The 25,232-nt window shown below is 36.9% G+C and overlaps 1 protein-coding gene across 2 annotated transcripts in view; it reads right to left on the reverse strand.

Moving 5' to 3' along the window:
* Positions 1–25,232, reverse strand: part of ZYG11B (zyg-11 family member B, cell cycle regulator) — a 129,837-nt gene that overhangs the window by 41,452 nt on the left and 63,153 nt on the right. For both annotated transcript variants that reach the window (XM_037827216.1, XM_037827217.1), the window contains one exon: positions 11,862–12,616. In XM_037827216.1, the coding sequence (XP_037683144.1) occupies positions 11,862–12,616 (755 nt within the window). The remainder of the gene's footprint in view (positions 1–11,861; positions 12,617–25,232) is intronic.

Consider the following 25,232-nt stretch of genomic DNA (forward strand, 5'->3'; position numbering starts at 1 on the left):
ACGTACCTCTTAATGAAAGAATATGTCATCTGAGGGTCCTGGTCAAACGGATCAACTATGAAACTGATTAAGCCTCAAACCCAGTTGCCAATGTGCAGAAAATACGAGGAAAGAGAAATATGTTGACTTGCCCATGAATATATGCATAATCAGTAAAATCCAAACTGACAAAAACCCTACAAGTCAAATTGGCTGGTTTCATCAGTAGTCAAATCATAAGGAAAAGAAAGAGATGGAGGGAAAACCTGTAAATTAAAGACACACAAAGGTCATATTCAAAATTTTTAAATGGGCAAGCTTAAGTGAGTAGACATGAACATTTGGGTCAGAAAAGTATAAAGAAATGCAAAGACATGATTACTATAAAAGTCAGGGGAGAAGTTACTTTTGTGGGGAGTAAGAAAGTTGTCAACTGGGACAGGGCAAATGGAAGAGCGTCTGGGGAGGCTGGAAAAGTTCTATTTATTAACCTGACAGCTGTTGTCGAGTATGTTTGCCTAATTTTCATTCATTAAACTATATACTTGTTAAGTGTGGTCTCTGTATCTATTTTATTTTACAAGAAGGTTAAAAAAACCCCACAAAACTGTGGTTTGAGATACAATTTTCTCATTAAGATGGAAGATTAAGCCTTTTAACCAACAGCATTATATAGGATGATACAAAAACAATCAAATACTTTAAAAACATATTACACAGACTTGTCTTACGTCCTAATACATAGACTGTCCTAGAGAATGATCTATTTGTACGTGGAAAGAATGTGTATTCTGCTGTCACTAATTGACATGTTCTATAAATGTCTGCTAGATGTAGTTGGTTTATAGCATTTTTCAAGTTCACTATTTCCTTTCTGATCATCAAGTCTCAATAAATATAAAAATATTGAAATTATACAATATAACTTCAACTACAAAAGGAAAGAAGCTAGAAATCAATAACAGAAAGAAAACTGGAAATTTTACAAATATGCATGAATTAAAGAGAACACACTTTTCAATCGGTTAAGGAAGAAATAATAAGGGAAATTAGAAAATACTTAAGAGATGAATGAAAACAAAAACATAATATTTGAAAATTTATGGGATGCAGCCATGGCAGTACTCAGAGAGAAATTTATACCCATGCCCACTCTACTATAAAATAAGAATGATCTCAGTCTCAATAACCTAATTTCACATCTTAAGGAACTAGAAAAAGAAGCTCAAAAGAAACCCAATATTTGTAGAAGGAAAGAAATAATAAAGAGTAGAGCAGAGGTGAATGAAACAGAAAATAGAAAAACAAATGAGAGAATCAACAAAATTAAAAGTTGGCTTATGAAAAAAATCAATAAAATGACAAATATTTGACAAAGAAAAAAACAGATAAAAGAAGCAAATAACTAAAATCAGAAATGAAAACAGTTGACATTTACTAATGGCCTAACAGAAATAAAAAGGATTATAAAAGAATTCTATGAACAACTGTATGCCAACAAATTACATAATCTAGAAGAAATGGAAAATTTCTAGAAACACAAAAATTACCTAAACTAACTCAAGAAGAAATAGAAAACCTTAACAAATCTATAACAAGTACAGAAATTGAATCAATAATCAAAACCTTTCCACCAAAGCAAAGTCCAGGACCAGATAGCTTCAGCTCTGAATTCTACCAACCATTTAAAGAAGAACTACCACCAATCCTTCTCAAACTCTTCCAAAGAATTCAAAAGCAGGGAACATTTCCTAATTCATTCGATGAGTCTAGCATTACCCTGATGATAAAACCCGTTAAAGACATCACAAGAAAATTATGACCAATTTCTCTTATGAATGTAGATGCAAAAATCCTTAACAAAATACTAGCAAACCATATCCAACAATTATAATTTTTTTAATACATATACTATGACCAAATGGGACTTATCCCAGGAATTCAGGAGCTGCTCAACATATGAAAGTCAATGTAATACATCACATAAAGACAACAAAGCAAAAAGGTGACATGAATCTCTCAATAGATGCAGAAAAGGCCTTTCACAAAATCCAGCACCCTCTCTTGATAAAAACACTCAGAAAACGAGGAACAGAAGAAAACTTCCTCAATATGATGAAAGCCGTTTATGAAAAACTCGCACATAACCTCATACTCAATGGTGAAAGAGTGAAAGCGTTTCCCCAAAGAACAGAAACAAGACAAGGATGCCCACTTCCACCACTACTATTCAATATTTTATTAGACATTCTAGCCAGAGAAAGTACACAAGGAAGAGAAATAAAAGATATTCACATTGGAAAGGAAAAAATTAAACTATTTTCAGATGACATGATTGTATATGTAGCAAATCCAAAGGCATATACAAGAAAACTACTAGACATAATAAATTCAGCAAAGTGGCAAGGTACGAGGTCAATAACACAAAAATCAGTTGTGTTTCTATACATTAGCAATGAATAATCCCAAGAGGAAATTAAGAAAACAATTCTATTTACAGTATCATCTAGAAGAACAGAATATCTAGGAACAAATTTAACTAAGGAGGTGAATGACTTGTATAGTAAAACTACAAAACACTTCCGAAAAAATTAAAAATGACCTAAATAAATGGCAAGATATCCTACATCCATGGATCAGAAAACTTAATATTGTTGTCAATACTACCAAAAGCAATTTACAGATTTGACACAATCCCAATCAAAATCCCAAAAATTTTTTTTTGCAAAATGAAGAAGCTGATTCTCAAATACATATTGAACTGCAAGGGGCCAAGAAAAGCCAAAACAATCTTGAGAGAGAAGAACAAAATTGGAGGATTCATATTTCCCGAATCCAAAATGTACTACAAAGCTACAGTAATCAAAACAGTGTACTATTGGCATAAGGACAGTTACATAGACCAACGAAATAGAACTGAAAGTCCAGAAATAGACCCACACATCCATAGTCAACTTTGACAAGGGTGTCAAGTCCATTCAATGGGGGAAAGAATAGTCTCTTTAAAAAAATGGTATTAGCAGACCGCCTGCACCTCCAGGGACTTGGCACTTACGACCCCCTGAAATCGAGAGATGAAGGGGAAAGAAGCGCATCGGGAGAGCGTGGTGCAGATGTTCCCGCCGAACCAATTCTCTGTCTACACCTGGGCTGTGATGCTTAGTGCTTGAAAAGGATTACGGAAAATGGGGAAATTGGAAATGTGTGATTGGAGTTGTCTCAAGAATCTTGCTGTGACCCAGTAGAGATGGTCTTTGCCTGAAGAAAGATTTCCGAGTGACACAAGTGAGCCGTCTACACGGTTCGCAAATAGCGTCCCGAGGCCCGGCGCAGGCACACCCCCAGTGTGGACACAGAGCCCCAGGCCTTTGAAGGAGTTGGGTCAGGAGACGAGTGATTTAGTTTCCTTTTTTTTCAGGGTGGACAGTAAGTTGGAGCAAGGACGGAGTTGGCTCTCCTTAGAAGGGCTGTGTCCAGGGAAAGAAAGGCGAAGCGAAGCATCTTTCTTTGAGACGGGAGAGGCAGGGGCGGTCTGGGGGCAGCATCTGCGTCGCACGGCCGGGAGCAGAGGACCCGCCGGGTGTCCCAGCAGGTGCTTCCCACCCGGTGCCGGGGCTCGCTTGGCCGCGTCACCTGTCGAGTGCTTTTCGGTCTAAACTTGCTTCTAGAAAAGTCAGGCTGGATACATGTTTTCCATATCCTCCAGGAAAACTTTTCCAGGAAGGCAGCAGTACAATTTAGCAAGTAATGAAAGACATGATTTGCGAGACAATGCCAAAGTGTAAGAATGCAAGAAAATATCGTTTTCCTTTCTTGATATAGAAAGGAACTCAACAATAAGAAATGTTAATTGGGAAACTACACAAAGTGACATGTTAGATTATCCCTAGTTTCCTGTATTAAATTAGCACCCACACCTTATAGATAAAAATAGCCAATCTAGAACATTGTCCAACACACAGTGGTGTGTGTTAGCTCTCGGGGATTGTTTATCATGAATAAGTAGGTTGGCTCAGACAAATACTCAGTAAGCTGGGTGTGCTGGTTTGAATGTATTCTGTCCCCCAGAAAAAGCCATATTCTTTGATGCAATCTTGTGGGGCAGACATATTAGTGGGGATTAAGTTGGAATGTTTGGATTAGGTTGTTTGCATGGAAATGCACCCCACCCAACTGTAGGTGATAACTCTGATGGGATATTTCCATGGAGGTGTGGCCCCACCCATTCAGGGTGGACCTTGATCAGTGGAGCCATATAAATGAGCTGACAAACAGAAGGAACTCAGTGCAGCTGTGAGTGACATTTTGAAGAGGAGCTACAGCCAAGAGGGACACCTTGAAGAAAGCACAGGAGCTGCAGATGAGAGACGGTTTGAAAACGGCCACTGAAAGCAGACTCTTGCTCCAGAGAATCTGAGAGAGGACAAATATCCCAAGTGCAACTAACAGTGACATTTTTGAGGAGCTGCAGCCTAGAGAGGAATGTCCTGGGAGAAAGCCATTTTGAAACCAGAACTTTGGAACAGACGCCAGCCACGTGCCTTCCCAGCTAACAGAGGTTTTCCAGACACCATTGGCCATCCTCCAGTGAAGGTACCCGATTGCTGATGTGTTACCTTGGACGCTTTATAGCCTTAAGACTGTAACTGTGTAACCAAATAAACCCCCTTTTATAAAAGCCAAAAAAAAAAAAAAAAAAAAAATGGTATTAGGAAAACTGGATGTCCACATACAAACGAATGAAGTTGGACCCCTCCTTTAAAGCATTTATAAAAAATTAATTCAAAATGAATCAATGGCCTAAATATTAGTGCAAAAATCATAAAACTCTTAAGAAGATAACATGGGGAAAATCTTCATGACATTGGATTAGCAATGGATAATTACTAGATGTGACACCAAAAAGCACAAGCAGCAAAAGAGAAATATGGGCAAAGGACATAGAGACAAATGTAGACATTGAAGACATGATTGTTATATATCAATGTTTATTCCACTCAATGTACTGACTTCTAAGCCTTCCTTTTTTTTCCCAAAGCATGATTTTAAAGATATGTTTAAATTAATGGGTGTAATGCAGGGTTCCTACACTGTGCTGGCACATGTTGGTGGCTCTCTATGCCCCAGCTTTATGGACACAGGGTTCAAGTCAAAAACTACAGAGTGAAAGTTAGTTTGGATAGTCTTTCTTTCATTTGCTTAGCTTTTCTGTTATTTTTCTGTACTTATAAGCATTCTTATGAATAAATCCTTGTTAAATTAACTCTTTAAAAAAAATGGGCAAAGAATTTGAATAGACATCTCTCCAAAGAAGATATACAAATGGTCAACGAGCACATGAAAAGAGGCTCAACAGCATTAGCCATTAGAGACATGCAAATAAAAACTATAATAAGATACATTTCAAATCCAGTAGGATGGCTATAATTTAAAAAAAAAAAAAAAACAGACACAGAAAATAAGCATTGGAGACAATGTGGAGAAACCATAATTCTTGTGCATTGCTGCTGGGAATGTAAAACGATATAGCTCCTATGGAAAACAGCTCAGCAGTTCTTCAGAATGTTAAACACGGAATTACCATATGACCCAACAGCTCCACACCTATATACAGACCCCAAAAAACTGAAAGCAGGGGCTCAAACAGATACTTGTATGCCAATGTTCATAGCAGCATTATTCACAATAGCCAAAATGTGGAAACAATCCATGAGTCCTTCAACAGACCAATAGATAAACAAAATGTGGTATATACATACAGTGGAATATTATTCAGCCATGAAAAGGAATGAAGTTTGATAGATGCTACAACATTAAGGAACCATGAAAACATCATCCAGAATGAAGTAAGCCAGACACAAAAGGACAAATATTGTGTGATTTCACTTATCTAAGGAATCTATAATATGCAAATTCAGAGACAAAAAGTAGATTAGCTGTTACCAGGGGCTGGGGAAAAAGGGGAATGGGGAATTATTGCTTGATGTACATGGAGTTCATCTGGGATGATGAAAAAGCTCTTGAAATAGATAGTGGTGATTGGTACATCGTCAATTAATACGTAAAGCCACTAAACGGTATACTTAAAAATGGTTAAAATGGTAAATTTTATGTGAAGTACATTTTACCACAATAAAAAAAATATTTTTAAAAAGACAGTATACAAGAGGTGGGAAGGAAATATTGGAATGTCCATATTTTTAATCAAAAGATCAGAAAATTAAGCCTTACTAGTATTTAATATATGGATGAAAACGCCATCTCTGTATAGCCAATTACATGTCACATATGATATCCTAGTTCCAATGCCCTCACTTATGCCCTTGCTGCAACATAATGCAGTTTGTGTGTGCTCTGGAAAGTATAATTAGGGATTTATTATCACTTTGGACTATCCCTGCAAAAAAGCTGTGAACCAAAGATAATATTAATAAAGTAATAAGTGAATATAAAAATGGCAGAATTTATTCTTTTATATATAAAAACAATGATGCTAACATTTATGACAATTCAGCCATAAAAATATCAAAGTAATCAAGACTACCTGAAATAAGGATTTACATTCATCATCATTAATGATGAACCTCAACCAAAATATATATATTGTGCTTTGGTATATTAGCCAAAGATGGCACAAAGCCATCAAAATTAGCAAGACAGCTAAAAATATTGTTTTCCTTCATCTATCTCATCCTTTTGTATTTTATGTGTATGTCTCATGCTACACCTATTAGGCAAGTATAGTATTACATATATATAATTCATTATTAGATAAATATATATAATAGATAATGGGAATGTAACCTCAAAACTTTTTACCAGAAATGATAGAAGTACATCTTTAAAATAGTTTAGAGCACACTAATTTCTAGAATAATTTTATTTGTCAAATGTTTGCCTTCTCTGTTCCTTGTTTACTTCATCATTTTATTATCAGAGAGTAGCACAGTGGCTAGAATAAAATACATGGTCAATAAATGTGATGAATGAATAAATAATATCTTTCCTGGTATTCTGTGACCAAGAGATGAAAAGATGCAACAGTCTGGTCTCTTCTGTTACTTTCAGAAGTTACAAAAACCTTGAAATGTCACATATAATAAAAGAGATTGTAAAAGGGAATCTTTAACAACGATCTTGGTCAGATTTCATTTATCCACATTTGGTTGGTTCCAACAAATTTATAAATCCCTTTTACAAAATACAGCCTCAAGGTACCTCTGAACATAAAATTAAAGAACTTTTGTAACTGGAATGTTAATACTCTAAACCATTTTCATTGCCTATATGTTTAAATTAGTGATCAATACTTCTTTAGCCACTAATAAATCCTCAAATCAAGGAACCTGGCTTCTCAAACTACATGCATCTTCAGTTCAAGGAATTTCATATCCTGTATCAACAATGCAAGTGGATGTATGTACTAGCTTTTTTAAAAAATTCATTCATTCATTTTAATTAATTTATTCATTCCTATTGGTTGCTGCAGCTAGTTGGTGAAACAAATTGATAAAGTTAAAGCGCTAATACAGAAAACTAAATTTGTACAACCTGGGTCCCCAGAAAAGTCTTATTTTAATTAATTTATTTTTTATTGTGCTAACATTTATATACCATAAAATTTAGCACTTCATCCATTTTTAAGTGTACAATTCAGTTGTAGTAATTACATTTATATGTTATGTTAGTAGGTACTAGTTTTTGCAAATGGTTTAAAATAGAGAAACTGTCCTTAACCACTAAAACTTGCACTCTAAGGAAAAATTTTCTTATGGCACTAGGTATATAAGTCCATTATAGCATTTTCAGACTGCATTAAAGTCATTTTTAATTGGTCTGTCTGTTCTCCACTAGACTAGGATTCTTCAAAGGCAAGGGCGCTAATGTAAAAAAAGTATTTAGTGAATATTGTTGAAATGGACCAACTCCTCTACTGAAAAAACTTTATTGTCCTGTCACTGCATGTTGATAGATGCAGTTCAATATAGCAGTCTAAGTTCAATGGAGAAGTCTAGGCTAGACATATAAATTTAGAAGTCATCAGCATATGAGTATAGGACTAAGGCAGGAACACTGCAACAATTAGAGGTTTGGGGAGGTGAGCAAGAACTTGTAAAGGAAACTGAGACTGAGTAGCTAGAAGAGTAGAAAAAAATAACAAGACAAGTGTGATAACCTGGAAGTTAATTTTTTTAAAAAAGTATTTTATGATCAAGTAAGATGAGGATGAACTAAACACTGGGTTAAGCACATTTCTAATGAATCCCAGGAGGTGGGAGCCACAGCTTGGTAGATAATCCCAGAGCCTGGAAATGAGTTAACAAAACTAAGAATCCTAGTGTGGAGAGATGGAGGGTTCAGGATGAATAGAAGAGAAAACTGGATGGGGAAACAATGGTGACAACGTTAAAAAGTCTATGTAAAAAAATCACTTATAGTGGGACTAGAAACTTGAGTGGAAAGGACAGAATTAAGATACTCAGAGAGGCAGTGAGGTATAGTGTAAAGGACACATTTTTGGAATCAAATAGTCCAAGAGTACAAGGACAGGCTCTGCTACTAGCTGATTGTGACTCTTAAGAAAGTCACTCCCTCTCACTGATGACAATAATACTTCCCTCATAGACTTAAGAAACCAAATTAATTAAGACATGAAAGTGCACTAAACAAACTATATTCCTTATAACTTCCATCCAGATATCATTTAGAGTCATAAATAAAACTGGGGAGTCACACTATCTCTGTTTCTTGCATTCTTTAGTATGTCCTAAAAAACCGAGACACGAGAATCTAAAAAGTCAACCTAAAATTCATTTAAAGCATCATAATACTGAGAAAATTACTCAAGAAAAGCTTTTTATCTACTTTGCTAAATTGCACAATCCTATAAAAGGAGATGTGGCAATCTCAGCTCTCCTCCCTTAACATGACCTCTTATGCTTCAGCTCTCTAATCAGGAGTCAAAGCAAATAAGTTAAAAAGGCCATCAATTTCTGTACATATTTGAATGAAGGGAAAAGTTCAAATAATCTGTATTTTCTTAAAAATTATTTTTAAAATAGTGATTCTACACTTTTGTGGCACATTGCAGTCGCCTAAGGAGCTTTAAACAATACTGAAGCCTGGGTCCCACCTCCCTGTGATTGTGATTTAATTACTCCAAGGTGTGGCCTGAGCAATAAGAGAGGCAAAAGCTCCCCAGGTGATTTTAATTGTAGCACAAGACTGAGAATCACTGCCTTAAATTTTACAGAGGTGGAAACTATATAATAATAGCAAGTAAAGTATGTGTTTCCTAGGGCCAAGATTTCAAAGTCAAAACAGCTCCATTTGTGAAATCAAACCCATTTCAATGAGGTATTGTGGAATACAGATGTCTTGTTAACTTCAACTCCAAAAACTAAGTTAATTCATTCTAGGGTCTTTTGGTTGGAAAGGGAATCATCAAAAATCTTAGTACTCTGGGATCACAACTATTATGGAATCTTATGAGATTATTTAGCTTACCAGGGTCACATTCCTATCATCCTTTAAGATGCAGGACAACCTAACTTCTTTTGGGAACCCTTCCCTGATCCCTGGCACACAGTGATTTTTTTCCCCTTCATTTTCACAGTTCTTAACTATCTGGCCCATTTTTCAGGCAGTTAAATAACATTAAGGTAATAGTTTAGATTTCCATGTTTCCTTCATCAACAGGCAATGTGCTAGAAATCCATCTTGTTCCTTGTGGCAGTTTGGATGTATTATGTCCCCCAAAAAGCCATGTTCTTTAATGCCATCTTGTGGGGGCAGACATATTAGTGTTGATTAGGTTGGAATCCTTTGATTCCAATCAAAGGAATGGATTATTTGATTGTATTATTTCCATGGAGATATGGGCTCTGCCCAGTCAGGGTAGGTTTTGATTTAATCACTGGAAACCTACAAAAGGGCTCACAACCAGAAGGACCTCAGAGCAACTGTGAGTGACATTTTGGAGAACAACTGAGAGAGACATTTGAAGATGGCCGTTGAAAGCAGACTTTTGCTAGTCTGGAGTTTGCCTGGGAGAAACTAAGAGAACACCCCAGATGCCCAGAGAAAACTGTCCCTCGGTGAAGTATTTAGCAAACGGGAACATTCCTCAACAGTTGTTAAGTTCCTCCTAGTTCTGTGAATATTCTAATGAATCTAGCATGTTGTCCAGCACTTGGCTTATAAGGCCTTGCTCAGTCTGGGCCTGGCTTACTTCTCTAGTTTCAACTCATTTCTCCATGATTCCTTCCTGCTTAGCTCTAACCACAGTGGTCTTCTTTCAGTTCCTTGAACGTAGCATGCTCCTTCAGACCACACAGCCTTTGCATGGACTGTTCTCTCTGCCTGGCACTAAGCTAGTCACCATTAAGGTCTCAACTCACTTACCAATTACTCAAAGAAGTCTTAAACTAAGTTGAGTCTCTCAGTTAAATACTATCATATATAATACTGTGTATCTTCTGAATTCCTAGTACTACACAGTTTAAAGCATGTTAATATATATAAATGTATTAAATTATATATATATCTACCCACACATACATACATAGATGATTTTTGATTCATGTCTCACTCCCCCACTAAATTATAAGCTCCATGAGGGTTGGCTCACCAACGAATCCCCAGGTCCAGCAAGGGCCTAGAGCATAGGCACTGGATAAATATTTACTGAATGAATAAATAAAAAGGAATGGCCCCAAATTATTTTCTACATATTAAAAAGCTGAACTTAATTTAAGCTAAGATGTTTATAAGGTACTGCTAAGTGGAACCCTAACCTTTCCTTCTCTTTTTTTGGGACTGATGTTAGTCACTCAGAAAAGATATCTTGCCATTTGGGTCACCACATCCACCTCTGGGCCTTGTCTAACTCTGCTTCAGGTAGGAACAAAGGATGTTTATACTCAAATGCTGTGGATAGCGGGGGAGGAAACAAGGCTCTGGAATAAGATAGAGGTAGGTCCAAACATTAGTCCTAACTTAGAATAAATCATGTAATTCCTATACACCTTTATTTCCTCATCTATAAAATGAAGTCAATACCTATCAATATAAACCATGCATGGGATATAACATAAATTAGAAAAATATGTTTTCCTGCCACAATCCTATCTTTCAAGGTCTGACTCAGATACCTTCTCCATCAAGCTCCAAACTATGCGGCTAAAGAAATATTTCTATTCTCTTACAGCAATTACTACTATATCAATTCTTGGCTTTATAGTTGTTTGTGGTCTTCTCATCACCACTACTCCTATCAGACTATGCTCCTTGGAGGCAAGGTCTATACATTTTTCATCTCCCAAGCTGAACAAACTTCCCAAAAGGTTTTTGTTAAACCAAATTTAATCCATTAAGCTTGACAAACTTGAAGAAAAGCCAAATTCTACTATTTCTACTGCAGAGATTTTCTCAGGGAACTTGGTCTCCAATTAGGAATTAAATTCAACAAGGAGTATCCCTAGCTTCTTTAAGGGATCCATTAGGAACGGTATGTTTAAATGGTTCAAAATATCTAAACATCATCCTAACACAAACCATCATTTATACAGGACCTACTATGTGACTTGAATTTTACATATATTAATCTTCAGAAAATTCTGCAAGGTAGGAATGATATCTATTTGACAAATAAGGAAAGAAATGGAAAGTTAAAAAAGTTACATCATACCTTGTCCTGGGCCATGAGGCAATAAGTTGGGATTTCAATTAAGACCCTCTGACTCTAAAGCAAGGACTTTCCACTATACAATACCCTGTTTCATAAACATGTTCCCTGTAGTATTAGGCACTCATATTAATGGAGTCTTATGCAACTAAGACATTCACCAACCTGAAAAAATAATGCATTTTTGAAATCTAACCTTCAAATGTCCTTCGCCTGTGAGGAATTCAGAGTAACCAGCATCAGTGGCCAGCAAACCTACAAACTGCATGCTGGGCCGTTGTTGTATAAAGGCTTCAACAGCTTTATCCGTCACGTGCTTTCTCCCAGAAACGTCCAGGGAGACAAGGTTGGGTAGGATGTCCTTTTGTTCTAGTAAGCGAAGAGCTATGTCTGATGTAAACTGTTTATCATCTGAAATATCAAGGTGATTCAGATGTTTTAGTTCTCGAACAACATCCAGTATCTGGGTAGTTGTCATTTTTAAACATTTCAAGTGGTGCATGGTTAGAGACTTGAGTCGGTCTTTGCAGGCCAGCAGAGCTGTGATGTCCGTGATTGAGGTGTTAGAAATATCCAGGCTTTCTAATCTTGGCAATGAGGCAACTTCAGCCAAGTCTTCATTGTAAAAGAGAACATTGGTGATGCTCAAAGCTCGAAGGCCGGAAAGCCGGCTAAAGCACCGCTCATAAGGATCTTCGAGGGACAGAGTTAACGAGTTCAGCACTAGGCACTGGAGATTTTGCTGGATCCATTTGTTACTGCCAAGCCCACTGATTATGTCTGTAATTGTGATGTCAGCGTTCACACCCGTGGCATCAAGTTCCACTAACTTGTGGTGGCAGAAGGCTTTCCGGAAAGCAACAGCAGAGATCTTTGCCTTGCGAATGCAAGCTCGCTTTAAGCGCATCTGGTTGCCCCTAAAAATACCCACAGTTCCATCATTCAGTAGACCTGAGAATAAAACAAGCAGCAAATTAACCTCAGAAAAGTGTTAAAGATAGTTAAAATTTCTACATACTTTACATTTACAAAGCATTCCCATGTAAAAATATCTCATTTATTATACACAACACTGCCACAAGATGAGGAATTTATCTGCAATTCATAGATGAGTAAACTGGGGCTCAGAAAGACCACAGAGCTAGCAAGTAGCAGAATCAGGACTGTGGTAGACATTACTACTATTTACTGAAATCTGGTTCTCATTGCCTTTGTGGACACACAGAAAGCTACATTACCCCCAGTCCCCTCAGAGTTAGATGGGGCCTTCTGATTAGTTCTGGCCAATGAGCTGTAAGCTGAAGTATCTATGAGCCAGGGCATGATTTTCCATGCTATCTTCTCCTGCTAAAGCAGATGAGGAGGCTTTGAGTTCTAGAGAAAACAGCTATCTGAGGGTAGCGCCTTCCTGACCTTGGAGCCTAGGGTGACCACAGAGTAGAACCCTGCATGTACTTGCAGTTTATGTACCATAAGTGAGGTATACACCTTTATGTTAAGCTGCTGGATCTGGGGAATTAAATTGTTACCGATGCATTTCTAGCCTATCCTTTCAATCACTATGACACTGTATTATACACATAATCACATAGACACACAAGTATGTTTAACACATATACACTGTCTAAAATTCACTGTTAAACCATTAGCCAGATCTGAAACCTTATTAAAAGGATCAGAGGTTATAGCCCCTACCTATCTGATAAATTCAAATAAAGGAGACACAGCAACCTCTTGAAGTCCCTTTTAGATCTACCTGTCTACCAATTAATTGTGCAGAAATATATGACACTTTGGAGCTACATCGCAACAGTATCTCATATGAACTAAACAACATTTACTATGAAAGAAGTTAATAGCCATGCCAATAAAAAGTAGCCTAAGGATGGCCTGGGGGGAGTAAGTAGTTGGGGCCAGGTTAATAAATAGCCTGGAATCAAGAAAAAACTAAGTGGCACCTAAGCTGGCTTGTACTAAAGCTGTAGCTCAGCCTGCCAGCACCACCCTTAAATTAGAACAAAGGTATCTCTGAAAAGGGGGTAGTACTCTGTGTTATGGTAGTTTGAATCTGAATGGATCCCAGAAGATCATGTTCTTAAAGCTAATCCATTCCTGTGGGTATAAACCTATTGTAGATGGGAACTTTGAAGAAGTTATTTCAGTTGAGGTGTGCTCCAGGAAGGTCTTTTTTTTTTTTTTTAATCTTCATTTTATTGAGATATATTCACATACCACGCAGTCATACAAAACAAATCGTACATTCGATTGTTCACAGTACCATCACATAGCTGTACATTCATCACCTAAATCAATCCCTGACACTCCAGGAGGGTCTTAATCCTCTTACTGGAGTCCTTTATAAAAGGATGAAATTCAGAGAAAGACACAGAAGCAGACAGAAAGCCACTGAAGCTAGAAGCTGGAAGCAACAAAACCCAGAAGAGACGGGTGAGACCAGAGATGCCACCATGTGCCTTGCCATCTAACGGAGGTGTCCAGGATTGTGGCAGCCAGTCTTCAGGAAGAAGGTATTGTCTTGATGATGCCTTGGACATTTTCACAGTCTCAGAACTGTAAGCTTATAAACTAATAAATTCCCATTGTTAAAAGCCAGTCCATTTTATGGTATCTGAATTTTGGTACCTTTAGCAAGTTAAAACATACTATCTAGTGAATTTTACAGACTTATTTATCATTAAACAGTATTAATCAAGAACAACCTTTGCAAAACCAGTCACAGCAGGAAAATATGATTACTTTTGTATTAAGAGTGCCATTACTCCATGCAAGGATGGTTCAATACACAAATTCAATGAATGTAATATACTACATTAACAGAATGACAGAGAAAACCACATGATCATCTCAACTGGTATTTGATGTATTTGACAAAATCCAACACTTTTACATGATAAAAACACTAAAAAGCTAGGAATAGGAGGGAACTCTATGAACATGATGAAGGGCATTTATGAAAAAACCATAGCTAACATCATACCCAACGATGAAAGACCGAAAGCTTTCCCCTAAGATTAGGAATAACACAAAGATGCTCAATTTCACCATTACTATTCCACAATGTACTAGAAGTTCTAACCAGAGCAATTAGGCAAGAAAAAGAAATAAAAGACAACAAATTGGAAAGGAAGAAGTAAAACTATCTTTATTTGCAGACAACATAATCTTTTATATAGAAAATCCCAACAAATCTATAAAAAGGCTATTAGAGCTAATAAATGAATTCAGCAACATTCCAGGGTACAAGATCAGCATGCAAAAATCTGTTGCTCCTATACACCAGTAACGAGCAAGCTGAAAGGAAATTAACAATTGTAACAATTCTGGTTACAATAGTATCTAAAAGAATAAAATACTAGGCATAAATATAACCAAGGAGGTGAAAGAACTATATAGTGAAAACTATAAAACATTGCTGAAATAAATTAAAGAAACCTAAATAAATGGTAAGACAGCCCATATTCATGGACGGGATGATTTAATATTGTTAAGATGTCAATATCACCCAAAGTGATTTACAGATTCAACACAATCCCTATCAAAATCTCAACATTCTCACAATACAAACAGTGAACTTTAAGTTAAACCATGGACTATAGTTAGTCATACAATTATAAAAATCTGCTTTCATCAATTATCACAAATGTTCCATACCAACACAAGGTGTTAATAATAGGGTGGTATATGGGAATCTTGTATTTTGTGCATGATTGTTCTGTAATCTACAACTTCTCTAATATTAAAAAAGAAAAAAAGAAAAAAGAAAGATAATTCAAAGAAAAGAGAAAGGTATCTGGTGACTTAAAAGTCACACAAAACCCTAATGTAAACTATGGACTATCATCAATAATATAATTATTATAATATTCTTTCATCAATTATAACAAAGGTAACACATTAATGCAAACTGCTATTAATAGGAAAAGTGTGTGTGTGTGTGCACGTGTGTGTGTGGAGGGAGGTAATATGGTAACTTTGTATTTTCTGCATGATTTTTCTGCAGACCTACAACTTCTCTAACACTTTTTTTTTAAACCCAACAGCCTTTTTTGCAGAAAAAAGAGCTGATCCACAAATTCATATGGAATTGCAAGGGGTCTGCAATAGCAAAAACAATCACAACAGAGAAGCACACAACCAGAAGACTCATATTCCTTATTGCAAAATGCAATACAGCTGTCCTCAAGATCCATTCACCTAGTTGCGTGTCTCACAGCTTCATTCCTTCTTGTAGCTGCTAAATATTCTATCGTATGCATACACCACAGTTCACCATTTGGTTCAGCAGTCGACTTACCCTTAGGACACCTTCATCCATTGCAAATTATGAATACTGCCGCCATAAACACCAGTGTGCAACTGTCCATTCACATCCCTGCTCTCAGATCTTCCAAGTATATACCCCATAATGAGGTTGCAGCACCTTATGGCACTGACGTGCTTAACTCCTTGTGGAACCACCACACTGTCCTCCAGATAGGCTACCCCATCAACAGTAAATAGGCACATCCCTCTGTCCATGTTTTCTCCAGCACTTGTATCCCTCTGTTTATATTTTTCCCTGCAATTTTATAGATATATTCACATACCATACAGTTACCCACAGTGTACAATCAGTTGTTCACAGTATCATCATATTGCTATGCACTTTGAGTGAAGTACGCCAGAAATGAAAAGACAAACATTATAATGCTTCACGAATATGGACTAACTATAATATGTAAACTCTGAGAATTGAATCTTAGAGCATAGTTTATCAGGGGAAGGCTTATTGTACTGGTCCCTAGATTGTAAGCTCTTACAGCAGTCATATCTATTCCTGAGTTGTAATGGTTATCTCCAAATTCTGAGATGCTGAGCTCTTTGTGTATAACCTGGCCAGTCTATGGAACTTTGGGTATCTGTGTGACACTCAGCAGCTATGAATGTCAGTAATACCTCATACAGCAACTGTTAAAAAAGCTGAAAAAGAGTTCAGACTTCAATTAGAGATATGAATGAAGCAGATCTGATTGTATACTGTGGATGCCTATATTGTATGTGAATATATCTCAATAAAACTAAATTTAAAATAAAAAAAAATCCTTTAAATGCAATACAAAGCTACAATAATCAAAACACTGTGGCTCTGGCACAATGAAACACAACTGGGACCTAAAAATAAACCCACATATCTATGACCAAATGATCTTTGACAAGAGTGCCAAGTCCATTCAATGGGGGGAAAAAAAAGTCTCTCAAGAAATTGTGCTAGGACAACTGGAAATCCACATGCAAAAGAATAAAGTTGGACCCAGCTACCTCTCTCCATATTCAAAAATTAACTCAAAATGGATCAATGGCCTTAATGTACAAACTAAAACTAAAAAACCCTTAGAAGAAAACATAGGGTAAACCTTCATGGCCTTGGAGTTGGCAATGGATTCTTAGATATGACACCCAAAGCATGAGTAACAAAAGAAAAATTAGATAAATAGGGAATTTCATCAAAATAAAAAATTTTGAGCAAAGGAAATTATCAAGAAAGTAAAAGGCAACATACAAAATGGGGGGAAATATTTGGAAGTCACACGTCTGATAAGGGTTCAATATCCAGAATACATAAAGACCTTCTACAACTCAACAACAAGAAACAGCCCAATTAAAAAATGGGCTTTTTGTCAACAAAGATATACAAATGGCGAATAAGCACAAGGAAAGATGCTCAAAATCATTAGCTCTTAGAGAAATGCAAATCAAAACTACAATGCGATATTACTTCACACCCACTAGGATGGCTATTATTTAAAAGTAAAAAAGGGAAAATAATAGTGTCGGTGAGGATTTGTATAAATTGGCACCCTCCTGAACTGCTGGAGGTAATGTAAAATGCTACATCCCCTATGGAAAACAGTTTGGCAGTTCCTCAGAAAGTTAAGTGTAGAATTAACATATGACCCAATACTTCCACTCCTATGTACATACTCCAAAGAACTGAAAGCCAGAACTCAAATAGATACTTACATGCCAATGTCATTGCAGCATTATTCACAATAGCCAAAAGGTGGAAATAACCGAGGTGCCCGTCAACAGATGAATGAACAAACAAAATGTAAGATATACACAGTGGAATATTATTCAGCCAAGAAAAGGAATTGAAGTTCTGATACATACTACAACAGTATGAACCCTGAAAGCATTACGTGAGTGAAATCAGCCAGACACCAAAGGACAAATATTGTGTGATTCCACTCATATGAGGTATCTAGAATATGTAAATTCTAGATACAGAAAGTAGAATACTGGGTACCAGGGGTGGAGGAAGGGGGTAATGGAGAGTTATTGCTTAATGAGTATTGAGTTTCTGTTTGAGATGATGTAAATGTTCTAGAAATTTAGAGGTGAAAGTTACAAAAATATTGTCAATGTACTTAATGTACACTTAAAAAAAGGACCCTATTTTCTAGAGCTATGCTGTCCAATACAGTAGCCACTAACCACATACAGTTACTAGGCACTTGAAATGTAGCTAGTCTAAATTGAAGTGTGGTGCAAGTAAAAAATATATACCAGATTTTGAAGATTTGATACAAAAAAATATATAAATATCTCAATATTTTATATTGACTACACATTGAAATGATATTATATTAGATATACTGGGCTAAATAAAAATCATTAAAATTATTTTCACCTTTTTCTTTCTACTTTTTAATGTTCAAATAAAATTTTTTTTATTATACATTGGCTAACATTTGTGACTCCCAGTACATTTCTACTGGACAGCACTATGCTAGAGATAGTCTTTCAAACTACCTGAACTCCATTTTCAGGGGAGTCAATTTTATGGCAGGATTCATATTACTAAATGTTATAGATACAAAGAATGAGATATGTTCCTACCCTCAAAGAATTCTAATTCCAAGTAGTAAAAAAGACACAAACAATCATAACTTGGGGGGCCAAGTGAGAAACAGAAAGAAGGTCTACTTTTTCACAAGGGAGATAGTAGTAGTCTATTAGTGAGACAGAATTCCACCCCTGTGGAACAGTAGTAAGTAGCTCCTCCTCACCTAGGGAGTCAACCACTTGGCAGTAATGGGGCAGCACAACCCCCCTTGTCTTCTGCCAGAGTGGTGTCAGAAAAACATGCTAAAACAGAAGTCTTGGAATACTCAGAACTCCAGATTTCAACAAAATAACCATAGTACAGAGGTTGTGGGAAGACAGTGAGTAGGAAGTTCCAGTCATCAGTCCCTCCACCAGAATAACTATTGAATGGGCAGAAACTGTCTGAATCAACTATTTTGACACTCTGGAGTCTAGTTTAACACTGTGCAGCATCCAGGAAAGAATAGGAGGAAGTGGCTGGTAAAATGCAGTAAATATTGGTGAATTCCACTCTGTGCACCAGCTATAATTCCCAATTCCCAGCTTCATGGCAGGCAGCAGTGACATACTCAACCTCAGATTCTGGTGCAGCTTTTGGGTGCCAGGATGGCATGTAAAGACCTCGTGCCTCAAGATCCAGGTGTGTGCGGTCCAATCACTGATCACTGCTTTTGACTAGCTGCTTCACATCACTGGCGACTGGGTTCTGAGGGCAGCCATTGTTCCAACCCACCTTGGGCAAAAGAGGCCTATGAGTCTTAAAGACAGTACCCTTCCTCAAAACTATGCAAAACAATTACCTGCATTTACTGGGCAAGTGCTGAATCAAGAAAATGCAACTTCAAAAAGCCAAAGAAGTTCCTGGCACCCTTACTGGCCCACTCCTTACACTGTGGAGCTGGCCAGCACTCTCCCAAGGAAACTGTGGAGCTGGCCAAGCACTTTCCTTGTGAATCCCTGGCCTTGTTCTACCTGGGAAAAACTGACCTAGGAAACATTTCCAGCTTGCCCTGTCCCAGAATTTGTCCTCCAGGCAGAAGTAGCTTATACACAGCAAAAGCAGTATAAAAAACAGTTAAGCCAAGCAGCCTGAGGCAAACGCACACCTTCTTTAAGTCCTAAAATCAGCACCTGGAAGAGGGAGAAAGTCTATTTCAAGGGAGCAGAGGGGAAGTTCAAATTCCTGTGAACAGGGAAATTCCTAAGGCCACAAGTAAGCACGGGCTCAGAACAAGACACAGGCTCAGAAAAGACAGGAAGGACCCTGGACTTTGCATTCAACTTGGGTTGACCTTCTTAATAGGAGGGCTGAACTCTGCAAGAGAGCACCAGCCAATGCAAAGCCAATTTGCAAAAACTGAAAAAGGTGTTTCATGCATTGGTTTGTTTGGTTTTGTTAGCTCCTGGCACTCAAGGAAATCTCTCTCATAAAACCAGCTGGATACAAAATCAAGAAACAGCTCAGGGACTAAATCCCATGGTTAACACTTCAAAATATTAAAATATACAGATTGCAATAAAAGATTACAAGATGATAGGAAATCATGGCCCAACCAAAGGAAAAGGATAAAAATTCAAAAAAACATCAACAAATAAAACCAGACAGGGGACATACTGGATAAAGACTTTTAAAAAGAAGATCCTCAATATGCCCAAGAAGATGAAGGAACATACAGAAAAAAAACTAAAGGATATCAGAAAAACAATGAATGAACAATACGAAAATTTCAATGAAGAAACAGAAATTTTAAAAAGAAACCAAACAGAATTACTGGCATTGAAGACCACAATTAATGAAATGAAGAAAAATTCCCAGGAGGGTTTCAACAGCAGATTGGAGCTAGCAGAGGAAAGAATTAGCGAACACAAAGAAAAGTCAATTGAAGCGAGTCAGGCTGAAGAGCAGAAAGAAAAAAAAAATCATAAAAAGTAGAAATAGCTTAAAAGACTTGTGGGACACCATGAAGCATACCAATATATGCATTGTGGGAGTTACAGGAGAAGAAAGAAAGGGGTAAAAGGAATATTCAGAGAAATAATGACAGAAAATTTCCCAAACTGGCAAAAGACGTGAAAATCCACATCCAAGAAGCACAGAGAACACCAAACAGGATAAACTCAAAGAGAACTATGCCCAGTCAAATAGTAGCAAAACTGTCGAATGCAAAGGACAAGGAGAGAGTTCTGAAAGTTGGAAGAGAAAAGCAATGTGTTATATAGAAGGCAGTCCCATTAAGATTAAGTTCTCACCTCAGAAACCAGGGAAGCAAGAAGGCAATGGATGAAATACTTCAATTACTAAGAAAAAGCAATGGCTATCCAAGAATTTTTTATCAAACAAGACTTTCTTTTCAAAAATGAGGGAGAAATTAAGACATTCCAGAGGAAATAAAAATGTTGAAGGGGTTCATTACCCCTAGACCTGCCCTACAAACAATACTAAAAGGAGATCTTCAGGCTGAAAGCAAAGGGCATCAGACAGTGGACTTCAGTGGCATAAAGAAATAAACACCTCCGGTACAGGTAACTATATGAGTAATTATAAAAGCCAGTACTATTATATTGTATTTTTTTTTTTGTATGTAACTCTACTTCTTACTTCTTACAGGTGCTAAAAGGCAAATTCATAAAAAAATGATTAATCTATAGTTTTGGACATACAACATACAGACATACAACGTACTTGTTACAACATAACATGTAGAAAAAAGGTGGGAAGACAGAGGGACATAAGAACAGTGTATGTGTATGCTATTGAAGTTAAGTTGGTATCAAAAATATGATTAGTTATAGATTTAAGATGTTAAATTTTACCACATTGTGACCGCAAAGAAAATATATGAAAAACATATTCAGAAAGAAATGAGAATGGACTGAAAATGGCACAGTACAAAAAAATAAAAAAAAATATGAAAGTAGGCACTAATGAAAGAACTGAGTTTGAAAAAGAGGTATAAGATATACAAAGACAAAATAGCAAAATGACAAAAGAAAATCCTGCATTATCAGTACTTACTTTAAATGCAAATGGATTAAATGCTCCAGTCAAAAGGCAAAGACAGGCAGAATGGATAAAAAAAGCATGAATCAACTATATGCTATTTACCAGAGATTCACCTTTAATTCAAGATATAAGAAGGCTGAAAGTGAAAGGATGGAAAAAAGTATTCCATGCAAGTAGTAACCAAACAAGAGCTGGTGCAGCTCTCTCAAAACAGTTATGAAGGACAAAGGTCATTATATACTGATAAGGTATAAATTCAACAAGAAGGTGTAACAATTATAAATATATACATATAAATAAAAGCACAGCCCCAAAATATATGAAGCAAATACTGGTAGGTTTGAAGGGAGAAAGAGCTCTACCTAAATAATAGGGGACTGTAATATACTAAATTCAATATTGGATGGCACATCTAGACAGAAGATCATTAAGGCAAGAGAAAGCTTGAATGATACTCTAAACAAACTCTAACTAATACATGTATAGAACACTTAATCCAACAGCAGTAGAATACACATCCTTCTCTAGTGCACACAGATATTTCTCTAGGATGTACCATACATTAGGCCTAAAAATAAGTCTCAATAAATTAAAAAATACAGGAAACATACAACGTATCTTCTCCAACCACAAAGGAATGAAACTAGACATCAATAACAGAGGGAGAAATGGAAAATTCAAAAATATGTGTAAATTAAATAATGTATTCTTAACCCATGGGTCAAAGAAAAAATCACAAGGGAAATTAGAAAATATCTTCAGGCGAATGAAAATGCAAACACGACATACCAAAATGCATTGAGAAAGATCTCAAATGAGAGACCTACCCTCAAAACTAGAGGATCCAGAAACAGAGCAAATTAAGCTGAAAGTGAACATAAAGAAAGAAAGAAAAAAGATTAGAGCAGAGGTAAATGAAATAGAGGAAAAGAAAAAAGAAAAAAAACAAGAGAACCAACAAAACCAAAAGTTGTTCTTGGAAAATATCAATAAGATTGAACAAACTTTAGCTCAACTGTCAAGAAAAAAAGAGAAAGAGGTCACAAATTACTAAAATCAGAAATGAAAAGGGGGACATTATTACAGACATCACAGAAATAGAAGACTATAAGAGGATACTATAATAAATTATATACCAACAAGTTAGATGCTAAGTGAAATGGACAAATTCCTAAAAACACATAAACTACACACACACTGACTCAAGAAGAAATAGAAGATCTCAACAAACTGTTACCTATAGTAAAGAGATTGAATTAATAATAAAAAAAAAAAACTCCAAAAAAGAGAAGCCCAGGACCAGGTGGCTTCACAGGGGAATTTTACTCACATCCAGGAAGAATTAACACCACTCATGCTTAAACTCTTCAAAAACCTGAAAGAAAGAAACACTCCCTAACTTATCCCAAGAGAACAACATCACCCTCATACCAAAGCCAGATGAAGATATAACAAGAAAAGAAAATTAAAGACCAATATATCTTATGAACATAGATACAAAACTCCTCAACAAAATACAAGCAAACCAAATCCTATAACACATTAAAGAAATTATACACCATGATCAAGTGGAATCTATCCCAGGTATACAACACTGTTCAACCCAAGGAAACCAATTAATGTAATACATCACATAAAGAGAAGAAAGGAAAAAAGACCACACAATTATCTCAGCTAACACAGAAAAGGCATGTGATAAAATCCAGCACCTCTTCTTGATAAAAACACTCAGAAAAATGGGAAGAGAAGGAAACTTCCTCAACAAGAGGAAATATATGGAAAACCCACAGGTCTCTTCATACTCAATAGTCAAAGACTGAAAGCTGTCTCTCTAAGATCAGGAACAAGACAAAGATGCCTACTGTCACCATTGTTAATCAATATTGTACTGGAAGTTTTAGTCAGAGCAATTTGGCAGGAAAAGAAATGAAAGGCTTACAAATTGGAAAGGAAGAAGTAAAGCTTTCCCTTTTGCAGATGACATGAGCCTATATACAAAAAATCCCAAAAAATCCACTAGAACTAATAAATGGCTTCAGCATAATGGTTCAGTACAAGATCAGCTCACAAAAATAAGCTGTGTTGGAGGACGGAAAAAGATGGTGGCACAGAAAGGAGTGGAAGCTAGTTTGCCCCCTGGAACAGTTGATAAACAACCAGGAACAACTAGTAAATAATCTGGAATAACTGCAGAGGGAAAACGTGACTGTCGACTCATCATACACCAACCTAAATCGGGAGAAATGCCCGAGATCGTAGCATAAGATCTGTAAGGAAAAACTGCGGATCCAAGCTGGGCACCCACCCCTGCCCAACGGCCCAAACTGCAACGCCTCATGGAGCTAGAGAGCAGCATTCTCCAAACAAGCAAATATAGCTCAGCTGAGCTCCAACTGAGGTTTTAATTAACAAACGTGGACTGCTCAATACAAGATACGAATCCCCAACAAGCAGACAGAGGCTTTTGGTGATGACTGACCTTGGATCGCTGGAGGGTGGCCATGGACTAGCCCTGAAGGGGGCTTTCTGTCCCGTTTTTTGCTCAGTGGAGAAAGCCTCAGCCATTTTCAGTTCCCAGCACTCTGACCCAGACAAGGGTGGAGACAGCACAGGCACAGAGACTATTCAAATGATAATGACCTCTCCCTAAGGGGGGTATTTTCCCTAAGAGGAAGAAGGTGGTGTCAAGCTCTACTACCCACCTTCCATTCAGAACCAGCCCCCAGAATATGGGGGAAACAGCCACAGGCCACACCTCCTTACACCAGTTGGGAGCTACAGGCTGAAGGTGCCACCTGCTGAGCAGAAAACCACAGTGACTTGAGGCCTCACAGGGTACACCAATCTTCTAAGACACCCTCAGAGAAACCAGATACTATTCCCTCCTTCCAAGACCTGAGCCCATTCTAGTCTGGGAAAACCTGATTGGGGTAACCAAGGAAACCATGCCTAGACAATAGAAAACTACAATCTACACTAGGAAGAATGAAGTTATGGCCCAGTCAAAGGAACAAACTTACACTTCAACTGAGACACAGGAATTTAAACAACTAATGCTAAATCAATTCAAAAAGTTTAGGGAAGATATGGCAAAAGACATGAAGCGTATAATGAAAACACTGGGCATACATAAGGTAGAAATCAAAAAGTCGAAAAAACAACTGGCAGAATCTATGGAAATGAAAGGCACAACACAAGAGATGAAAGACACAATGGAAACATGCAACAGCAGATCTCAAGAGGCAGAAGAAAACAATCAGGAACTGGAGAACAAGGCACCTGAAAGCCTACACACAAAAGAACAGATAGAGAAAAGAATGGAAAAAAAAATATGAGCAACGTCTCCGGGAACTTAAGGACAAAATGAAATGCAGGAATGTATGTGTCATTGGTGTCCCAGAAGGAGAAGATAAGGCAAAAAGGGGCAGAAGTAATAAAAGAGGAAATAATCGATGAAAATTACCCATCTCTTATGAAAGACATAAAATTGCAGATCCAAGAAGCACAGCGTAACCCAAACAGAATAGATCTGAATAGGCCTACGCCGAGACATTTAATACACATTATCAAACTTCAAAGATAAAGAGAGAATCCTGAAAGCAGCAAGAGAAAAGCAATCGAGCACATACAAAGGAAGCTCAATAAGACTATGCGTGGATTTCTCAATAGAAACCA

The sequence above is a fragment of the Choloepus didactylus genome, chromosome 2 (assembly GCF_015220235.1).
Source record: "Choloepus didactylus isolate mChoDid1 chromosome 2, mChoDid1.pri, whole genome shotgun sequence".
In the NCBI taxonomy this organism is placed as follows: Eukaryota; Metazoa; Chordata; class Mammalia; order Pilosa; family Megalonychidae; genus Choloepus; species Choloepus didactylus.